We start from the raw sequence: 18006 nt of genomic DNA, 5'->3' as shown, positions 1-18006 counted from the left end.
TGCCCAAACAGATGACTCAATCTCCATACTGTGATGAGACATTTCACTATATTCCTATCGTTGATCCATTTGAAAATTTTGGCTCTAAATAGTACTTTAACAACCGTAATCACTAAAAGAAACTATAGTATGAACTGCAATGTGAACTATAACATCACAAAATTATTTTAGCGAAAGCAAAAAAACATCAAAAAATATTTTCTTTCTATGGCTTACCGAATATGCTTTGCTTAGATTAAGTATAACAAAAGGTTTCTAATGGAAATTTTTTCTTTTAAAAATGCACATTTACCATATGACAATTTAAAATATCCTGCTCTTATTTAACATGCATATTTACACTAAGGTAAAATGGTACACATACTGTTACCAATGCTCTATATAGACAGAAACTTATACATAATTTGAAGTTTATTTATGTAAAAGTTTCAAACATTCTTGATAAAGAAAGCAAATTAGATATGCATGTATAATGCATATAAGCTAAAGTTAGATTTAAAAAATAAATCAGATAATAGACACATGATATGATAAGAAACACTGCAGCTATAAAAACATAGATCCCAAGCCTGCAGCGGCAGAGTTGAAACGAAGTTCTATTATTTGTTATTGCAAAGAAAAACAGATTTTGTTTACGACTCATTAGACTCACATGAAGCTACTAAATTTCCAGAAACTGGAATTTGATAAATAAATATGGTGTATAATTAAAATGGTTTAATATGATTCAGTTCATTTTTTAACATTGCTTCTTTAAAAATTTTTTAAAAGTTAGTTTCTTACAATCTATTTCAGAGTAGCTGAGAGAGCTAGAAAAATTAAAGGCAGATTCTCAGTTGAGAATATCATTTTTTTAAAGGAATTCATGAAAAATTGACAGCCAGGATATCTAATTTTATCTTTTGGCAATGATAGTTATGATCAAGAGATTAAATCTGTAATTTTCATCCTTAAATATTCTCATTACATTTAAAAAGACCATTTAAATAGATTAAATTATATGACAGAGGTAGTATTATGCTTTCCTATAATGATACTCATATCAACAATTAAAAACATTTTCCAAAATTTTATAGTTATGAACTCACAAAGGTCTGTTGTTCCTTCACCATGCAATTGTCCATAGTTCTTGTTTTAATAATAAAAGACTTCACATTGAGAGAAATTCACAAGGCCACTGTAGTCCACATTTCATAATCCCATATTAGTGGTTGGTTCAAAAGCAGTTCATTACTTGACAGAGTTTAGCTGCTAAAATACTCAGCATGAACAAAAGTTTATGGATATGAAAAGGTGTATTCTGAATTTCTTTATGTTGAAAGATATTGTATCATTCACTTCAGTGGGTTCAAAGCTATAATACAATTAATACTGTAGAAGATTAATTTGAAAATACTGTGTATAAATTAAAATAAAGAAAACCTTATTCCTTATTCAATTTTCAAGAGACATTATAATAAGGCCTTTCTTCTTGCTTTCTTTAGAAAAGAAATTTTCCTAAACTTTCCTAGGTATAAGCTAACATGCTGGTAATAGTTTTCTTCAATAAGATAGTTTGGGGGAGAGAGGGATGGGAATTCCTCAGGACAAATTGTTGAAAAACATTGGTTATATAATAAAAACTTAATAAGGCTATTAACTGACCAAGTGCCAAAGATGACCAATAAAGATATGTTACAGCCCATTTTAAAATCTGAAATATTTTGACTAAAAGAAACTTTAGTTTACCCACTAATGTTCTGGCAATACTTAAAATTAATCTAGAATGAGAAAAATTAATCTAGAATGAGAAAATGTTATTTCATATTTTATTATCAATAATGTCAAAGAAGGTTACTTTCCTGTGTTGTTATAGTTAAGGAGAAATTTAACAGGTTGTTTATGTTTATAATTTCCTAAAAGTATAGACTATGACAGAATAGATTAGCAATAATAAAAAGTAAATTTTCTTCTGAATAGAAAACTATGAGAAAGGTATTTAAAAAAGCTTTCCCTGTTTTACCTGTAATTCTAAGAGCTTCAATATTCCCTGACATTTTCAGATAAGAGTGCTTTTAATTAATAAAAAATACAAATCAAGAATAACAAGCTGTCACAGATAGTGTAGATAAGATGCATAAGCTAGGGGAAATGTATTTTCCAATCACCTTGCTAATGAAATCATAATAAGATATAAAATTCAGTTTTTATTTCCAAAAAGAATACATGTTATCAGTCACCATTTTTCCCCAAGCACACAAATGTCACTGGAAATAAAAAATAAAATTAATTTAGAAGACACAGAATGTTTGTATAATTTGAAGATGGACTACAAATTCACTAACAGTAAACTAGTTCTTATTTTTAAGACCAAAAAAATCATAGTTTTATATCTTCCTAGATATGGATATCAAACAGTATCCTACTGTAATTGCTTCAAAGATAACGATTTACAAAAAAAAAATCATCTCATTAACAACTTTCAAACTGTCTGACTTATTTCACTTAGCATAATATCATATGTCACCATAAGTTATATAAATGTCTAATCACTATGTTGTACACCTGAAATTAATATACTATTATATGTCAACTACAATAGAAAAATAATTTTTTTAAAAAAATTACAAAGGGTACACAAACATTTGTTTCTAAAGGCAAATGGGGGAAAAGCAACAGAATGTCCAATGTAGATGAAATATCACAACCTTTAATATAGAAATTTATACTTAAGTTTTACAAAGTTGAAATAATATTCTCATTCATAATATGTAGTAAGAGTTTCAAGGCAGGTTTGTAGTTATTTTTCTTAGAAGTAAACTTTCCTTCCACCCCTTCTCCCCCCGAATCCGCAACCTTCACTTGACAACAGAGTTTTGAGAACAGTTGAGTTGTGAGAATGTGAGCAGCTGCTGTTATTATAACTAAAGGTCTGTCTACTGCTTGAGTCTGAGAGACCACATGTTCGGCTGTCCTCTCATCTTGCCATCCTCACCAATTAACTATTAACATGGAGGGCTGTACACATGCTCTGGGGGACTCTTTAACAGGCTTCTTGGCGAGTGGAACAACTACACAGCAGGGATCTGGGAACGGAGTAATGCTGGAATATAGGGGAGCCGTCCATAGTTCTGCTCCTTCAAATGACACTTAAATCCACAGTTCAGCACGTAACAAAGTCTGTGCTTAACTTGGCCATTTTCACATACATTTTTAATGCAATGTCTTTGGGCAGACACTAAAACTATATTCTAGAAAGAGACAATATGAGCAATACTACTACTTCACAGGGAAAATTGTTTAGGGCTATATATATTTTAAAGACATATTTGATGAATAATTTTAGGGTTTTATTAACAGATATTTAGAATTTATTTTTATACATTTGTTTCAACATATGCTTGTTACTTTTTCCTGTGCTGTTATGGAGATAATCTTTAACCTAAAGGAAGTAAAAAAAAAATTTCAAGTTCAAAGTTGTGAGGCTAAACACAATGTAAATTTAAAAATAATTATTTTTCATTCTACTTGCAAAAGTCTTATTAATATCAATAAGTTAAAGTAAGTTTTGACTCTATCTCATTATTTTCCTTATTTTAACTTTTTATCCTCTTTGTAATTTCCTTAACTATGTGTTCCTTTCCTACAATAAAATTAAACATGGGAAGCATGCCAAAAGTACAATAAAGGGTAACTAATCATTACTGTACAAGTCTGACAGAATGCTAATAACTAAAGAGCACCAATTGGTTGTTTTACCAGTCTAAGAGATATAGCTACTTTATATAACTTTAAAGCTAGTGCTACTCTATATAACATATTCAAATAAAAGTATCACAATTCTATTATGTATAGGTTTTTAATTATATGACAAAATTTCCAAGGATATTAAACTAAATTTCTATTTCCTGCCAGAAACCACCTTACTATCAAATTCTAAGCTCAAGTGTGCAAATACCTATACTGTATATACTAATTTTCTGCTCTATCCATGCTATCTTTTACACTGCTGAAAAGCTCCACAGGATAGAGACTTTGTCTTGCTCATACTATAACCCTATAGGTGCCTAGAACCGTGCCTGCAATAAATTATTTCATGAATGAATAAGCTAAATTCCCTTAGTAAATTAATCACCATTTAAACCTGACTTGGAGTTTGCAGGGATGGCACTGGTCACAATAGAGATAAAGCTGATGTATGATTTTAGAAGCAGTGTAAACATGCTCCTTCTGAGTCTCTTTCTTTAGCCTAAATGTTGTGATTTTCCTTACCAGTCTTTGAGAGTTAGGGTTATCCCCTATTTATATCATAACTGGTCTAAGCAAACTATTAAGTTTTATATTTTTTTCTAAATATTTTGATATAAAAACAAAAATATGGTTAGGTGTCATGTTCAAAGAGCAAAGAAATTATTTGTTTTTTTACAGCTCAATTGATGTTAGGGTCAGAATACTACTATATTATAACAGGCAAAATTGTCTAGGGAAGTGGCAGTCATCAAAGTCTGACCCTATGTTTTTCTATTTCCATTTCAAAGTTGTCTCTTTACTGGTATTTTCAAAAGCAAAAATTTAAACTATATCTTTTCCAGTTATAGAAGGATTTAAACATGTCTATAAATTTCCAAAATTTAAATACTGATATGCAGACATCCAGTTCACCTTATCATCTCAATCTTCTTCTTTTTTGAAATATTTTTATTGATTTTTTACAGAGAGGAAAGGAGAGAGATAGAGAGTTAGAAACATCGATCAGCTGCTTCCTGCACACCCCTCACTGGGGATGTGCCTGCAACCAAGGTACATGCACTTGGCTGGAATCGAACCTGGGACCTTTCAGGCTGCAGGCCGACACTCTATCCACTGAGCCAAACTGGTCAGGGCTTGTCTCAATTTTTTAATCATTGATGAGATAGGATGACTTGAGGCTATCTATAATAATAAAAGTGTAATATGCTAATTAGACCGGATGGCCAAATGACCTTCCAGACAGCCTTCCGGATGACCTTCTGGAAGAAGCCAGGGGTGCGAGGGCTGAGGCAAGCTGCCACGGTTGTGAGGGCTGAGCCCCTTGCAGAATTTCGTGCATCGGGCCTTTACTTTAATCATATTACTGCTGGTCCCTTACACTGGGGCTAGAGGAAGCACTGTCACAACATTCACAATGGGTTTGGGGTCTCTTCTCTAAGTAATAAAGATGATCACCCCTAAAATGGTTTTTGAAAATTTTTTCTTTCTTTTCCCTTGCTTTGCATAGGTCCCTTTAGAATACATAAAAAACTACATATATTTATTTCATAACTGTTTTTCTTTTCTTGCAATTACATGTAAGGAAATAGGCTTCCATCTTTTTTTCCTCCCTTGCTAGAATGTAACTCTTCATTTAATCTTTCACATGTACTAATTTGTTAAAGATTTTACAATGATTTTTTTCTTTAAAAATGCTGAATAAGCCCTAGCCTGTTTGGCTCAGTGGACAGAGTATCTGTCTGCAGACTGAAGGGTCCTGGGTTTGATTCCAGTCAAGGGAACGCACATCAGCTGCAGGCTCCTCCTAGGCCAGGCCCTCGTCAGGGCTTGAGCAGGAGGTAACCAATTGATGTGTTTCTCTCACATCGATATTTCTCTCTGTCTTTCCCTCTCTCTTCTACTCTCTCTAAAAATTAATAGAAAAACATCCTCGGGTAAGTATTAAAAACAAAACAAAACTGAATAATAGCAATGCTACCCTAGAACATTTTTTTCCTAATGGAAAGTTACTGCTATCACAGGTAGTTAATAATTTAAGACCCATAGGATGTAGTGTGACAGAGAGCAAAGTGTTAAGCAGATATGAATTTGATACTAGCTTTAAAGATGTAATAGAGGCGTGGCTTTAGAGAATCACTTCAGTTTAATCTTCTTTGATATTGGCATTGCACCTATCTTGCAGAGATTTTGTGATGCTTAGGGAAACCATACAACCTAACAGTGAAGAGGGTGGAGTTTGGAGTCAGAGAAAGACATGAGTTAGGACATGACTGGCTTGCCACTTATTAACTGTGTGACCTTGTAAAAAAAGAGGTAAGGGCTGTGGTGATGACATAATACTTGTATAGTACTTGGCATGTAGTATGTGCCTGATAAATATTTGTAGCAATAGCATAGTTGTAGTAGTATGAATTCCACTATTTTCACCAGCATCTGACAGGTCTGTTCGAGGTTTATTCATCATCATAATCAAGAAGCTCATTAAATCTGACCAAACTATTATTAAAGCATTAACTTTATCATGACTTAACATCGTTAACAATGCAAACAATGTAAGTATGTGTACAATGTCTAAGACGATTAGAGAAAGGAGTTTCCCTATAATATTTGTGTGATTTTAAACTCATAATAGTAAGTTAGGTTCAAGCACAGTCTATGAAAAGCCCTTAAAGAAAAACAGTTATCCTCTTATGACTGTTATAAATAAATCCTACTAACCAAGGAATCAAAATTCATTTCTTTTTTATGCTGAACTCCTTGGTCATAGGACTTGAAATGTACTATATATACTGTGTATAATTAATGACATTTTAATAAACTATGTATAATTAATGACATTTTAATAAACTTGCCATTTGTAGATAGGGTTTGAACAAAGATACTAAAGTCACATAAATTTAAATAAAGATTCAAGTTTAAATAATCGAGTATTAGAAATAAATTTCCAAGTAAGAATCAATATTCCTTTAACATTTATTGAAAATATAAAAAAATCTAGGTATTGCACTAGGAATTTTTATACTTTATTCCACTTACTAATATATTATTATCATAGCCCTAAGCTAAGTAAAAGGAAAATTACAAATATGTGGCCCTGACTTTACAGAGACTACAATGTATTAGATGTACATATAAGAATCACATGTTTGAGGTAGACAATGAATACTTTGGTAAAAAGTACTACTAATAAAGAAAACTAGTGAATATAAAGTGAGTTAACATATAATCAGGATGTTAACTAATAAGCCAAAAGCTATTTGAAAATACAAACTAAAGTGTAAAAGATTCAAATTGGAATAAATTGATCTATTTGAAAAGATAAGACTATAAAAGTTTTAGAAGAAAACACACATAAAAAAGATTGGTAGAGGACAAAGACTGGTAAGATGGAAAAAATGGGGAAGATAAACCACTAGCCATTAAAAAATAGATAAATTAAACTTTATCAAGATTAAAAACTTCAGCTCTTCAGACATAATGTTAAGAAAATAGAAAAGACAAATCACAGACAGGAAAAAACTATTGCAGAGGTGTACCTAAAATAAATAAGCAATTTTAAAACTTGATAATGAGGAGATAACTTAAAAAAAAATGGCCAAAAGACTTAGCCAGTGGTTCTCAACTTTCCTAATGCCGCGACCCTTTAATACAGTTCCTCATGTTGTGGTGACCCCCAACCATAAAGTTATTATTTTTGTTGCTACTTCATAACTGTAATTTTGCTACTGTTATGAATCATAATGTAAATATCTGATATGCTATATGTGTTTTCCGATGGTAGCGACCCACAGGTTGAGAACCGCTGAGACTAAAGAAGATAGGCTAATAGCCAACAAGCACATGAAAAGATGGTCAATATTATTAGTTACCCAGGAAATGCAAATTACCACAATCATAACATTTCACATGAACTGCAAAAGCTAAAATAAAAAAGACTGAAAATAAAAATTTTTGGAAAGATGTGATTACTAGAGGGACAAATATATATATATATATATTTTTTTTTGCATAGACTTCTACATGAATGGTCACAGCTGCTTCATAATAGCATCACTCTCAAAACAACTCAAATGTCCTTCAATAAGTGAAAAGATAAAGAATTTGTGGCATATTCTTACAATATAAAAGTAATGATAAAAATAACCTCACAACACATACAACATTGTGGATGGTAATGATATTAACCAATGTGATTGTTTGATATTGTATAATGAAATGTGTAAATATTTGGAAGATCTGCATAACTCGGTGAAATGATACTTTTCAAATGACCAAGGAATGATATTTCCATATCTTGAGCTGCTATCATTATTGTTATTTTTGCTATTTCCTAGAAAAATAAAGCAAAACAAAACTTAAAACTTCTATTATAAAACTAAGTAATTTTGAATTAAAGGGTTTTAGTATGTGCATTAGAAGAAAATAACATAAAATTTAGCATCTTATTCATTTTTAAGTAAGCTGTTCATTGGTATTATGTTCATAATGTGCTGACATCATCATCTTCAGAACTCTTTTCATCTTGTAAAACTGAAACTCTGTATCCTTTATTTATTTATTAAAATACATTTTTATTGATTTCAGAGAGGAAGAGAGGGAGAGAGAGATAGAAACATCAAAGATGAGAGAGATCATTGATAGGCTGCCTCCTGCACACCCCCCACTGGGGATGCAACCTGGGCATGTACCCTGACCAGGAATCGAACTGGAACCTCTTGGTTCATAGGTTGATGCTCAACCACTGAGCCATACTGGCCAGGCAAAAACTCTGTATCCTTTAAGTAATAACACCCCACTCCCACCTCCCCTCAGTCCCTGTCAACCACCATATTACTTTCTGTCTATGATTTTGATTATTCTAACTACCTCATGTTAATGAAATCACAGTATCTTCTTGTGACTAATTTCACTTAGCATAATGTCCTTAAGATTTATCCATGTTGTAGCATATGTCAGAATTTCCTTTCAAGGGTGAATAGTATTCCACTGAAATATAAGATACATTTTGCTTATCTGCTCATGTGTTGATGAATACTTAATTTGCTTCCACATTTTAGTTAATGCTGCTATTCACATAGGTCTACAAATATTTCTTCAAGACCTATGTTCAGATCAGTTTATGATTAATTAAAAGATCAAAATCAACTTCATATCACAATGATCTAGCAAGCTCACAAGAAAGCAAAGAAAAAATTAGTAAAGGACATGTGAAAATAATTTATCAGACTCCTAAAGCAATTACATTTTGCTCTTTACTATGCACCACTAATTAGGGGAAAGTGGTTTTGAAAAGTTCTTACCTGGATGAGATGTGTTGGCACAGTGATGAGGCAGGCTGAAAGAGAGGTGCGCAGAAGACCACGGAGAACGAAGAGGAATTTTGTAAGGCTGTGACTGTTGTCACAGTTTTTTGTACAGCAGACATCATCTCCCCACAAAGGTGAACCAAGACTCTGGATTGCTATTCGTAAAATGTTTTTCTGTTTTTTCTAAAGGAAAGTGGAGGAGAGGTAAACACTTTAAGTTTTGTTAACTAATAGGATACCTCTTTTACTTCACAGGTGAGCTATATAGTAGTATATAATATTATGCTTCTTAGAGTCTATTTCTATATGCTGCCTCCAACTAGTTTAGCTTAGTTGAAAATGGAATGATAAAAACCATAAGATGAAAATTTCCTCTTAAAAAAGCAGGATTTATTTCAGTATCAGAATATTATTGTGATTCAGGAATAATATATTTTAAGTAGTGACTGATAGATGCACTGTTGTGACTTCCTGATCTCATCTAAAGTTTCTGAGGCAGATGTATAGACTTGTGAATTTAGCAAACGATACAATCCATAACTTAACAATATGGAAATTCATTAACTATATTTTCATTCCAATAAAGTTAGAAATATATTTTTAAATGACTTACTGGTATATTTTTATTTAGTTAAAAGTTTTTTAGCATTCTTGATATTCACCATAGAAATGTCTACTTCAACCCTGTTCATTTTTATGAAAGTCAACAGTTACAGAATCTCTGGCTCAGAGAGTGAAACCAGCTACTGTTTGTTGTTTGTCAACGTTCATGAAAAATATTGTTTATTGAAAATGGTGAAATAAACAACCAAGAAAACAAACCTTTCAATCCATTCCAACAACAGCTTTTACATTTATGTGTAAGTATGTATCTTTTTGCTATTGCATTTGATTTTTTGATTTAAAAAAAAAATGTCTTGGTCTTAGAAGATGTGTCATCATCCTACAAGAGCAGCAGCTCTGCACACTGTACCGTAGGAACTGTTATGACATGCCTGTTTCCATAGTTACCACAGCGAATGGGGAGAGGTGTCTGTCAGGGACCAATATGACATGCCTGTTTCCATAGTTACCACAGCGAATGGGGAGAGGTGTCTGTCAGGGACCAATTTACCTCTCCAGACAGGCACTGCCACCAAAGAGAAGACATGTAGCCCATAAATCTTAACTAGGACCAAAAATGGAGCAATAATGAGCGTAACAAAATTGTAGTAAATACCAAGGACCACCACAAAAACTGTAACATACACGAAAAGCCATCTATAAGTGAATGTGCTTCACCACACAACACACACATACTATTTTCAACCTGCTATTAAACTGATGATTAAGACAAATTTAAAAAATTATTTATTTTACCTTTGATACTGTTAAATGTAGTAAAGTAACAATAATATTTTTTAAATCCATGAATTAAGAGCAAGTGTAGTTGATAATGCCACAAGTAAGACTTGGCTTCTTTGTCTTCTTCAATAAAAATAATGTCTTTTGGAAAATAATTCTGCTAAAATAATATAAATGAAATGCAAATCTTTTAGCAGCTATAGCAATTAAAATAACTGAGGAAGAATTCAGAGCCACACGATATGTAGAAATAAAATTTCCCTTATTTTGTTTAAGTTAAACTAACTGGAACATCTTTAATAGTGGTAATTCAGAGAAATTTTTAAAAAAGAGAGCTACAGAAAAATAGTTATAAAATATTTTAATACAGCAAATAGAAATGTCTTTTTATTCACTGAGACAACCCGAAGCATTCTGTAATAAATGTAAAATCATAAAATAATTAACTCTTACTGATAAGGTAATTCAAAATTAAATCCTGATTGACAGAAATATAAAAATTTAGATGGGAAAGTACAAGACTTACAGATTTAAGAATAATTTTCAAAATGTGGCTACCTATTAATTCCAGGTGTTTACAATAATTCATGTTGACACTGAATGTGTACATCTTATGTGCATTCACTGAGAACATAGCTAAAATTCTGAATACACATCACTAGTCAAACTAAGGCTGCTGTGCTCTGCTTATTTACATCTTCTGAGCTGGAAACAGCTTGTTCATTGTTGATTATTCTAAGACCTTCTGGGTGTAGTCCTAGAGAGCTTGAAAACAACATCATATCCATGATTATAAAAGGGTTTGAAGGTACTCATACCTGGGGATTGGATCCATCAAATCCTTCCTCATAAATGATTTTCTGAATAAACTGAAGCAGCTTTATGTAGCCAGGGGTCAAAGAACTGTTGGTAAGAAGTGGTTTAAATACATAAATGGGCTTTATTATACAGGAAATACAAATGTAATCTAAAACAGTAAGTACATAATGAAAATATATACATTCATAAGATTTTTAAAATATAATTTTAAAATGAGCCAAAATAGTATAAATATTATAAAAAATAAAGTCAATACATCCAGGGAACAAGATACAATGCCTTATATTAACTAGCTCAGTATTCTTGACATCCTGGGAAGATAAAAATCTGTGGAGACTGAGATGACTTAATTATGTCAGGCTTAGTTACCTCGAAGAAAATTAATGATTTAATGAAGCAACCTAAAAGATGAAGCCACTGTGGCTTTTCAGGAGTAATCATAGATAATTAACACATAGTTAATGAACTGCTATGCCAAATATTCCTGAATCAATGTGCTGATCACCTGAGCTTACCTTCCATCAAAGTTTTAATTTTCTTAGAACTGCTAAAATAATATTAATTCAAAACCTGAATTAAGACAAGTATAAACTCCATTTCATTTGTAAAAAAGACAATAAAATAAATGTATAAATATAAGATGACCTAAACAAAATTATTTCCCACAAGAATATTAGCCCTAATGTCACTATTTTAAAATACTTTACAAATGCTATAAAACATCTCAAAGAAAATTTAATAAGAGCGAAGAAAATCTGCTTTAACATTAACTGAATTTAAGATTCTTCATAATGGACAACCTGTGTGCTATGGCTGAACATTAAATGTCATGATACTGAGTCCTGGAGCACAGCTAGTTCCTAAACATAAAAGTGCCTAATGTTGTAGAAGCTGTGGGTGACCTTAAAAATACAAAAGTATCTGCTTTACTGTGATCCTAAATGAAGCGATCACAAAGACAGAGGAAATGCCCTAAAAAACGGATGAAATATAATTTGAAGCAACATGCAACATTAAAGAATATAAGTTAGTAAATATAGCAGAATGCATAGTGTGCCAAGTCAATGGCCAATAGTTCAGCAAAAATATATGCATATCTCTATAAACATTGTATTGAACATTCACATCTACCCCAAAGTACCTACCTAACAAAAACAAAAAAGAAAACCAAGAGAAAATAACCCCATTCTTTGCAAAACAAATATGACTCCAACTGAAAGATATGGTGGTATAATTATTTCTCACATAGTTATTTCTCCATTTTCAGCGAAAATACAACAAATTACATGAACACATTTTTCTACTCCCATGAGTGAGAAAATGTGTCTATAAATAATGATATTCCATAGGGCAATGATGTGATTGTTTCATATCTTAACATATATTTGTCCTGGCTAGCTCTACTTTCTGAATGCAGCAGATTTAATTCCTATCTGGGTCAATTAACTTTGCACAGGGGGTAAAATCTGCTCCAAAGTCCCAGATTATGAAATGAATTCCAGCCAACCATTTGACGAATGTCACTGTGGGTTAAAGAAGTATGGATCAAGAATATACCCAGTGCATCCTAATCTACCAAATATGAATCTACCGAAGAAAATTATTATTTCATATATGTGAAAACTTTTTAAAGCATTTCCTCTCTGCCCAAAATTGTTCATTAATAAAATCTGCTTAAGTACTTGGTAGTAAATTTGCTACCTGAAGGTACATTATCAATACCACATACATAAATTACTTCTTAGTGTTTTTTAGTTGCCATCATTTATCCAGACCAACATGATCTGTTATTTATTTTACATTCTTACAGTCTGTTAAGATAACTATAGTAGATCTAAGAATCTCTTCAAAAGTAATGGGGTTTCTTTCGATATAAGAACAAAAATGGACATAAAGCCAATACATCACAACCTCTTTCCTTATTTAACATAGATAGAAATAATCTAATCAAAATGCTTAAAACTTGATAAGTAAAACATATTTCTCCAAGCTCATTAAATTTCTAGGAAAATAAATACTGGTAACAAAATAAAATTTGGAAAATCAATACATTTAGGTATACTAATTGAGAATATTCATTCTTGTATACATAAAATGATAGCATTTAAAACTGAATCAGTTTATATGGTATTGACATTAAAACACTAAGTATTGTTAAACTCTATGAGATACATTTCTGTGTCAGAAATATTTGTAATTAATAATATATTTTTGGCTGAAAATAATTATCTTCTATTATCATCTAATTTTTTTTTAAACCCCGTTAATTTTGAGAATGTTGTCTTTTTGTTGTTGTTCAACAGTCTAGTAACTTATAAAAGAGAAACTGGCAAGAAGGAAACCCAACTATAAATATGAAACTGGCTTCCTTATGTTTCCAAACCCTTAACAAAGATTAGGCTATCAAAGTATTTATAATATGTCCCAAAGGCACTACATTTCAAATTATGTATGCTACTTTATATGGTTCATAATTTTCAGCAAGTTTTATAGTGAATGGTCTATCTTGAGATATCACAATATCTTTAAAACTATAATAGTACAAAGAATATAAAAATTATTAGAAATTTAATTTTTACCTTTACATATCAAGCATTTAATTTTTTCTTTAGTTAAAACATTGTCCCATGTACATTATTCATGTGTCTGCTGATATTACCATGCCATGTTGTCTGACAGAAATTTATTTCTTTTTTTAAACATATATTTTTCATATTTTATTGATTTTATACAGAGAGGAATGGAGAGGGATAGAGAGTTAGAAACATCGATGAGAGAGAAACATCGATCAGCTGCCTCCTGCACACTCCCTACTGGGTATGTGCCCGCAACCAAGGTACATGCCCTTGACCGGAATCAAACCCGGGACCCTTGAGTCCGCAGGCCGACGTTCTATCCACTGAACCAAACCGATTAGGGCAATTTATTTCTTTATATTAATATACAAACATGGAAAAAGGAACACAATGACACAAATGTAAATCTACATATTGCTGACCAAGTTTAACAGTTTTAAAAAGTAGATAGAAAAAAACTGTGTGCCTATCAATATCAGCAAGAAGTCTAAGGGACATTTTGTATCAGAGATCTTTAATTTATATCAACAAATAGCATTGGTTTTCTTGTAAAAAGAAATTTTGTCATTAAGAGATAATATCTGCTGTAAGAAAATGAAGCAGCTGTAGTATATATAGAAATCAAGTAAGATAATTACATTTGTTTCTCAATGAAGAAAGGAATGCTTACAAGTCTTAATGTGATCAAAGAATAGATGTACCACTGTTACCCTCATAACTAGTTAGTTATTAATATTAATAATAGGAAGAAAGCAAAGGGCAGGCCAGACATTATAAGCATGGTCATCTGGGCAGCTTCACCAGGAAGCTGCACATTTACACTTCCCAGGAAACCACGGGTCCATTCCCTGAAAATCACTGGGGGAAGAGGCCCAATGAAGGGGAAAATGGGCACACGTGCAGTGAAGTTGGAATGATGTAGGGAAGGTACTTGCTTCTCCATCTAGCCAGGGGAACAAAGATCACTGGCTCGGAGGGTGGATCCACTGCAAGTATGAGAAATACATACAAAGATAAAATTATGTATATATAAAATTAACTGAGTGAAATGTTTATTCAGCTAACAAGCTCAGTTTGTTTCTAACAAGACCACTTGGATTTAATTTTAATGTTATCAGCTGATAAAATGTCTGGTACATAATAAATACCCAAAATGTTTTGCATCACTGTCACAACACCTGATCACTACAATAACCTTGAGAAGTTAGTACAGTCATTAGCTCAATTTTATGGTTGAGAAAATAAGACCCATTAAAAGCTAAGTGATTTGCCCAAGGCTGTACAACAATTAAGTGACACTTAAGACTCAAGTTGTCTAAAACTTGAAGTTATTTGCACTTTAGCTAAACTAAGATAAAGCCTCAGAGTGAGATCCAGAATCAATGAAAAGTCTGTGGGTTCAAATAAACATGTGGCTGAGATGAGGTTTGAACATGGATCCATTAAACGTAATCAAATAAAATAATAACGTGTATAGATTTAGGAAGATATTCCTCTTAGTTGTACAGACATTCACTCATATTAACTTGGTAATATTAAAAAGCGTAGATTTACAAATGTATAAACCAGATACCAGAATATCCCAGTGAATTGTATGATGAAGATATGAGTTCTAGTACTATCTCTAGCAACAACTCTAACTAAATCTGTTATATGTGGCAAAGTCTTTAATTTTTCAGTTCTGGGATTCAAATTTTTCTCAACTGTTAACTAAAAGAGTTGCATTAGATAATCTCTGTTGTCCATTTTGACTTAAAATTATATGGTTCAAGAATGACATTTCTTTACTTTTTTAGGAATAATTTTTCTCATTAAAGTGACTCATTGCTGTGCTTTAAAAAATTAGAACTTCTGCTGCATCTAAATAATGATTTAACTACTTGATAGACACACCTAACAAAGAGAAACTATTACCCCTACCAATTAAGATTATTTTAAAGTGAAGATGAAGCGTTTTTGAAATTATTATCCAAATCACTGAGAAAATACGATTTGCATTAATAAAAATCTATTTACACATATATTTCAGGTATTCACCAATGACAAATAGTGAGATATACTTATAAGGCAATAGGCACAATATCAAATGTCTTAACTAATTGTGTAAAATAACTAGTTATATTAGCATATACTTTGCATGTAACTAAAAAGACTGTGAAGTCTATTCACAAGTAATTTTCAAGTTGAAAATTCCATTACTATTACCCTGAACATTATCATTTATTATTTTTCTTTCTTATGCTTAACTGCATGTGTAGGCTAAACAATCCACTGTGTGACAGAGAACCACTGAGAATGGTTATGCTCAATAACCAGTGTGACAGGAGCCACCAAGGAGCAAGAAACAAAACTAATCAGAGGAAGCTATTCCAAGAGTTCTTTAAAAAAAAAAAAATTATTGATTTCAGAGAGGAAGGGAGAGGGAGAGATAAATATCAATGATGAGAGATAATTATTGATCAGCTGTCTCCTGCATGCCCTCCACTGGGGATCGAGCCCACAACTCCAGCACATGCCCTGACCGGAGGAATCAAACTGTGACCTCCTGGTTCATAGGTTGATGTTCAACCACTGACCTACACAGGCCAGGCTCCAAGAGTTCTGACAAGAAATGTGGGTGACAGGTTAGCATGGTAGGAGGTAACATTTGCAAGAAGTGATCAGGCTCTGGATATATTGAAGATATAGCTGATAGATTTGCTGAGATTAGATGGGGAAGGGAAGAAAGAGAGGGAGGGAGAAAAAGAGAGAGAAGCTAAGGGTTAAAGATTACTTTATTGAAGAACAGAAATTTGAAAGAATATATATAGAGAGTATGCCTGTAGGGAAGATGACTGGGATTAGGAATGTGAGAATGAGATGGGAAATAAAATAAAAACCAAGCGTACCAATGAAGATAGCATGCCAGGATGCTAGAATGATCAACTAAATTCTGTGTACCTGAAGACCCTTAAAAGACAGAAAGGCAAACATGGAAACAGGTAATTTCTCTTTATTGTTCAAAATGAGGTTCAGGATAACAAGGCCTGTTCAAGTCCTCGGGGGAAGGTGGCACTGCTAACATGGGGCCTCCACTTCCCTTTAGGGATGCAGCCTGCAGTGAGGCTGGGCCCTTGGTCAGCTCTGCCTTGGCTGTCCTAGGCAAGGGACCTCAATGGAAGGCTGTTGGAGATAGGCAGCACATGGTCCACTTCAGCCCCTGTGATTTCTCACTAGGTGATTTGATTTGGACCAAGATGGAGGGTTACCCTGGTGGCCTTGCTTGGTTTGCAACCACCCTTTTGATGGAACATTCAGCCATGAGAAAGGGAAGTCCACCCAAGTTCATGTACAGATTTTTTAAAAGTGTTTTTAATTACTTATTTTTAAATATATTTTTATTGATTTCAGAGAGGAAGGGAGAGGGAGTGAGAAATATCAATGATGAGAGAGAATCATTGATTGGCTGTCTCCTGCGCACCCTACATTGGGGATCGAGTCCGCAACCCTGGGCATGTGCCCTGACTGGGAACTGAACTGTGACCGCCTGGTTCATAGGTTGATGCTCAACCACTGAGCCATGCCGGCTGAGCCATGTACAGATTTTTCATGACAGCCCTACAAAGGGCTGGGGTAGCAGAAGGCTATTAAAGCCATATACAGGAAGGAGCAAATCTGTGCATCAGATAAGAATGAAGATCATGAAATTGAGAGGAAGTGTGGCCTAAGGTGCAAGGATCTAGGTGGAGTATGTCAGACTCTGAGAGTGACATTGGTGGCTCTGATGTGGAATTCAAGCCTTCCTTAGATGCCAAGGAGGAAGTTATCAGTGATGAAATAAACAGTGGAGTAGGGGATAGTGACAGTGAAAGCCTGCCCAGCTCTGTCAAAACTGCTGCAAAATGGAAGAGAATGGTGATAGAAAATGGCTCTCTCAAAAGGAAAAGTTCAAGGGAGAAAATGCCCCAATCACCAAACAAGCAACTGGCATCTGAAACCAGGAGTACTTTGAGGGCTTTCTCTACCCGTCAAAATTCTGGATCCCAAGCCCCCATTAGTGAGGATGTGATGACAGCAGTCGCCCCACTGTCTGGGATCACCAAACGTTAAGAATGGTTTGAAGAGGAAAAGAAGTGCCCAGGAGGTACCCCATCATTCTGATTCTGATGCATCTACACTCTATGTGCCTGAGGATTTCCTTCATTCCTGTACTCCTGGGATGAGTGGTGCAGATTAAATCTCAGAACTTTGGA

General features: G+C 33.2%; 1 protein-coding gene across 2 annotated transcripts in view; it reads right to left on the bottom strand.

Moving 5' to 3' along the window:
* ELP4 (elongator acetyltransferase complex subunit 4) overlaps nucleotides 1-18006 on the bottom strand; it is a 165249-nt gene that overhangs the window by 108698 nt on the left and 38545 nt on the right. For both annotated transcript variants that reach the window (XM_006091609.3, XM_023756380.1), the window contains exons 6-7: nucleotides 11198-11282; nucleotides 9030-9218 (exon numbers count right to left, since the gene is read on the bottom strand). In XM_006091609.3, coding sequence (XP_006091671.1) covers nucleotides 9030-9218; nucleotides 11198-11282 — 274 coding nt within the window. The remainder of the gene's footprint in view (nucleotides 1-9029; nucleotides 9219-11197; nucleotides 11283-18006) is intronic.

Source organism: Myotis lucifugus, unplaced genomic scaffold, assembly GCF_000147115.1.
Source record: "Myotis lucifugus unplaced genomic scaffold, Myoluc2.0 scaffold_92, whole genome shotgun sequence".
Classification (NCBI taxonomy): domain Eukaryota; kingdom Metazoa; phylum Chordata; class Mammalia; order Chiroptera; family Vespertilionidae; genus Myotis; species Myotis lucifugus.
Note: the sequence above shows the minus strand (reverse complement) of the source record. Positions and strands in the feature narration are given on the sequence as shown.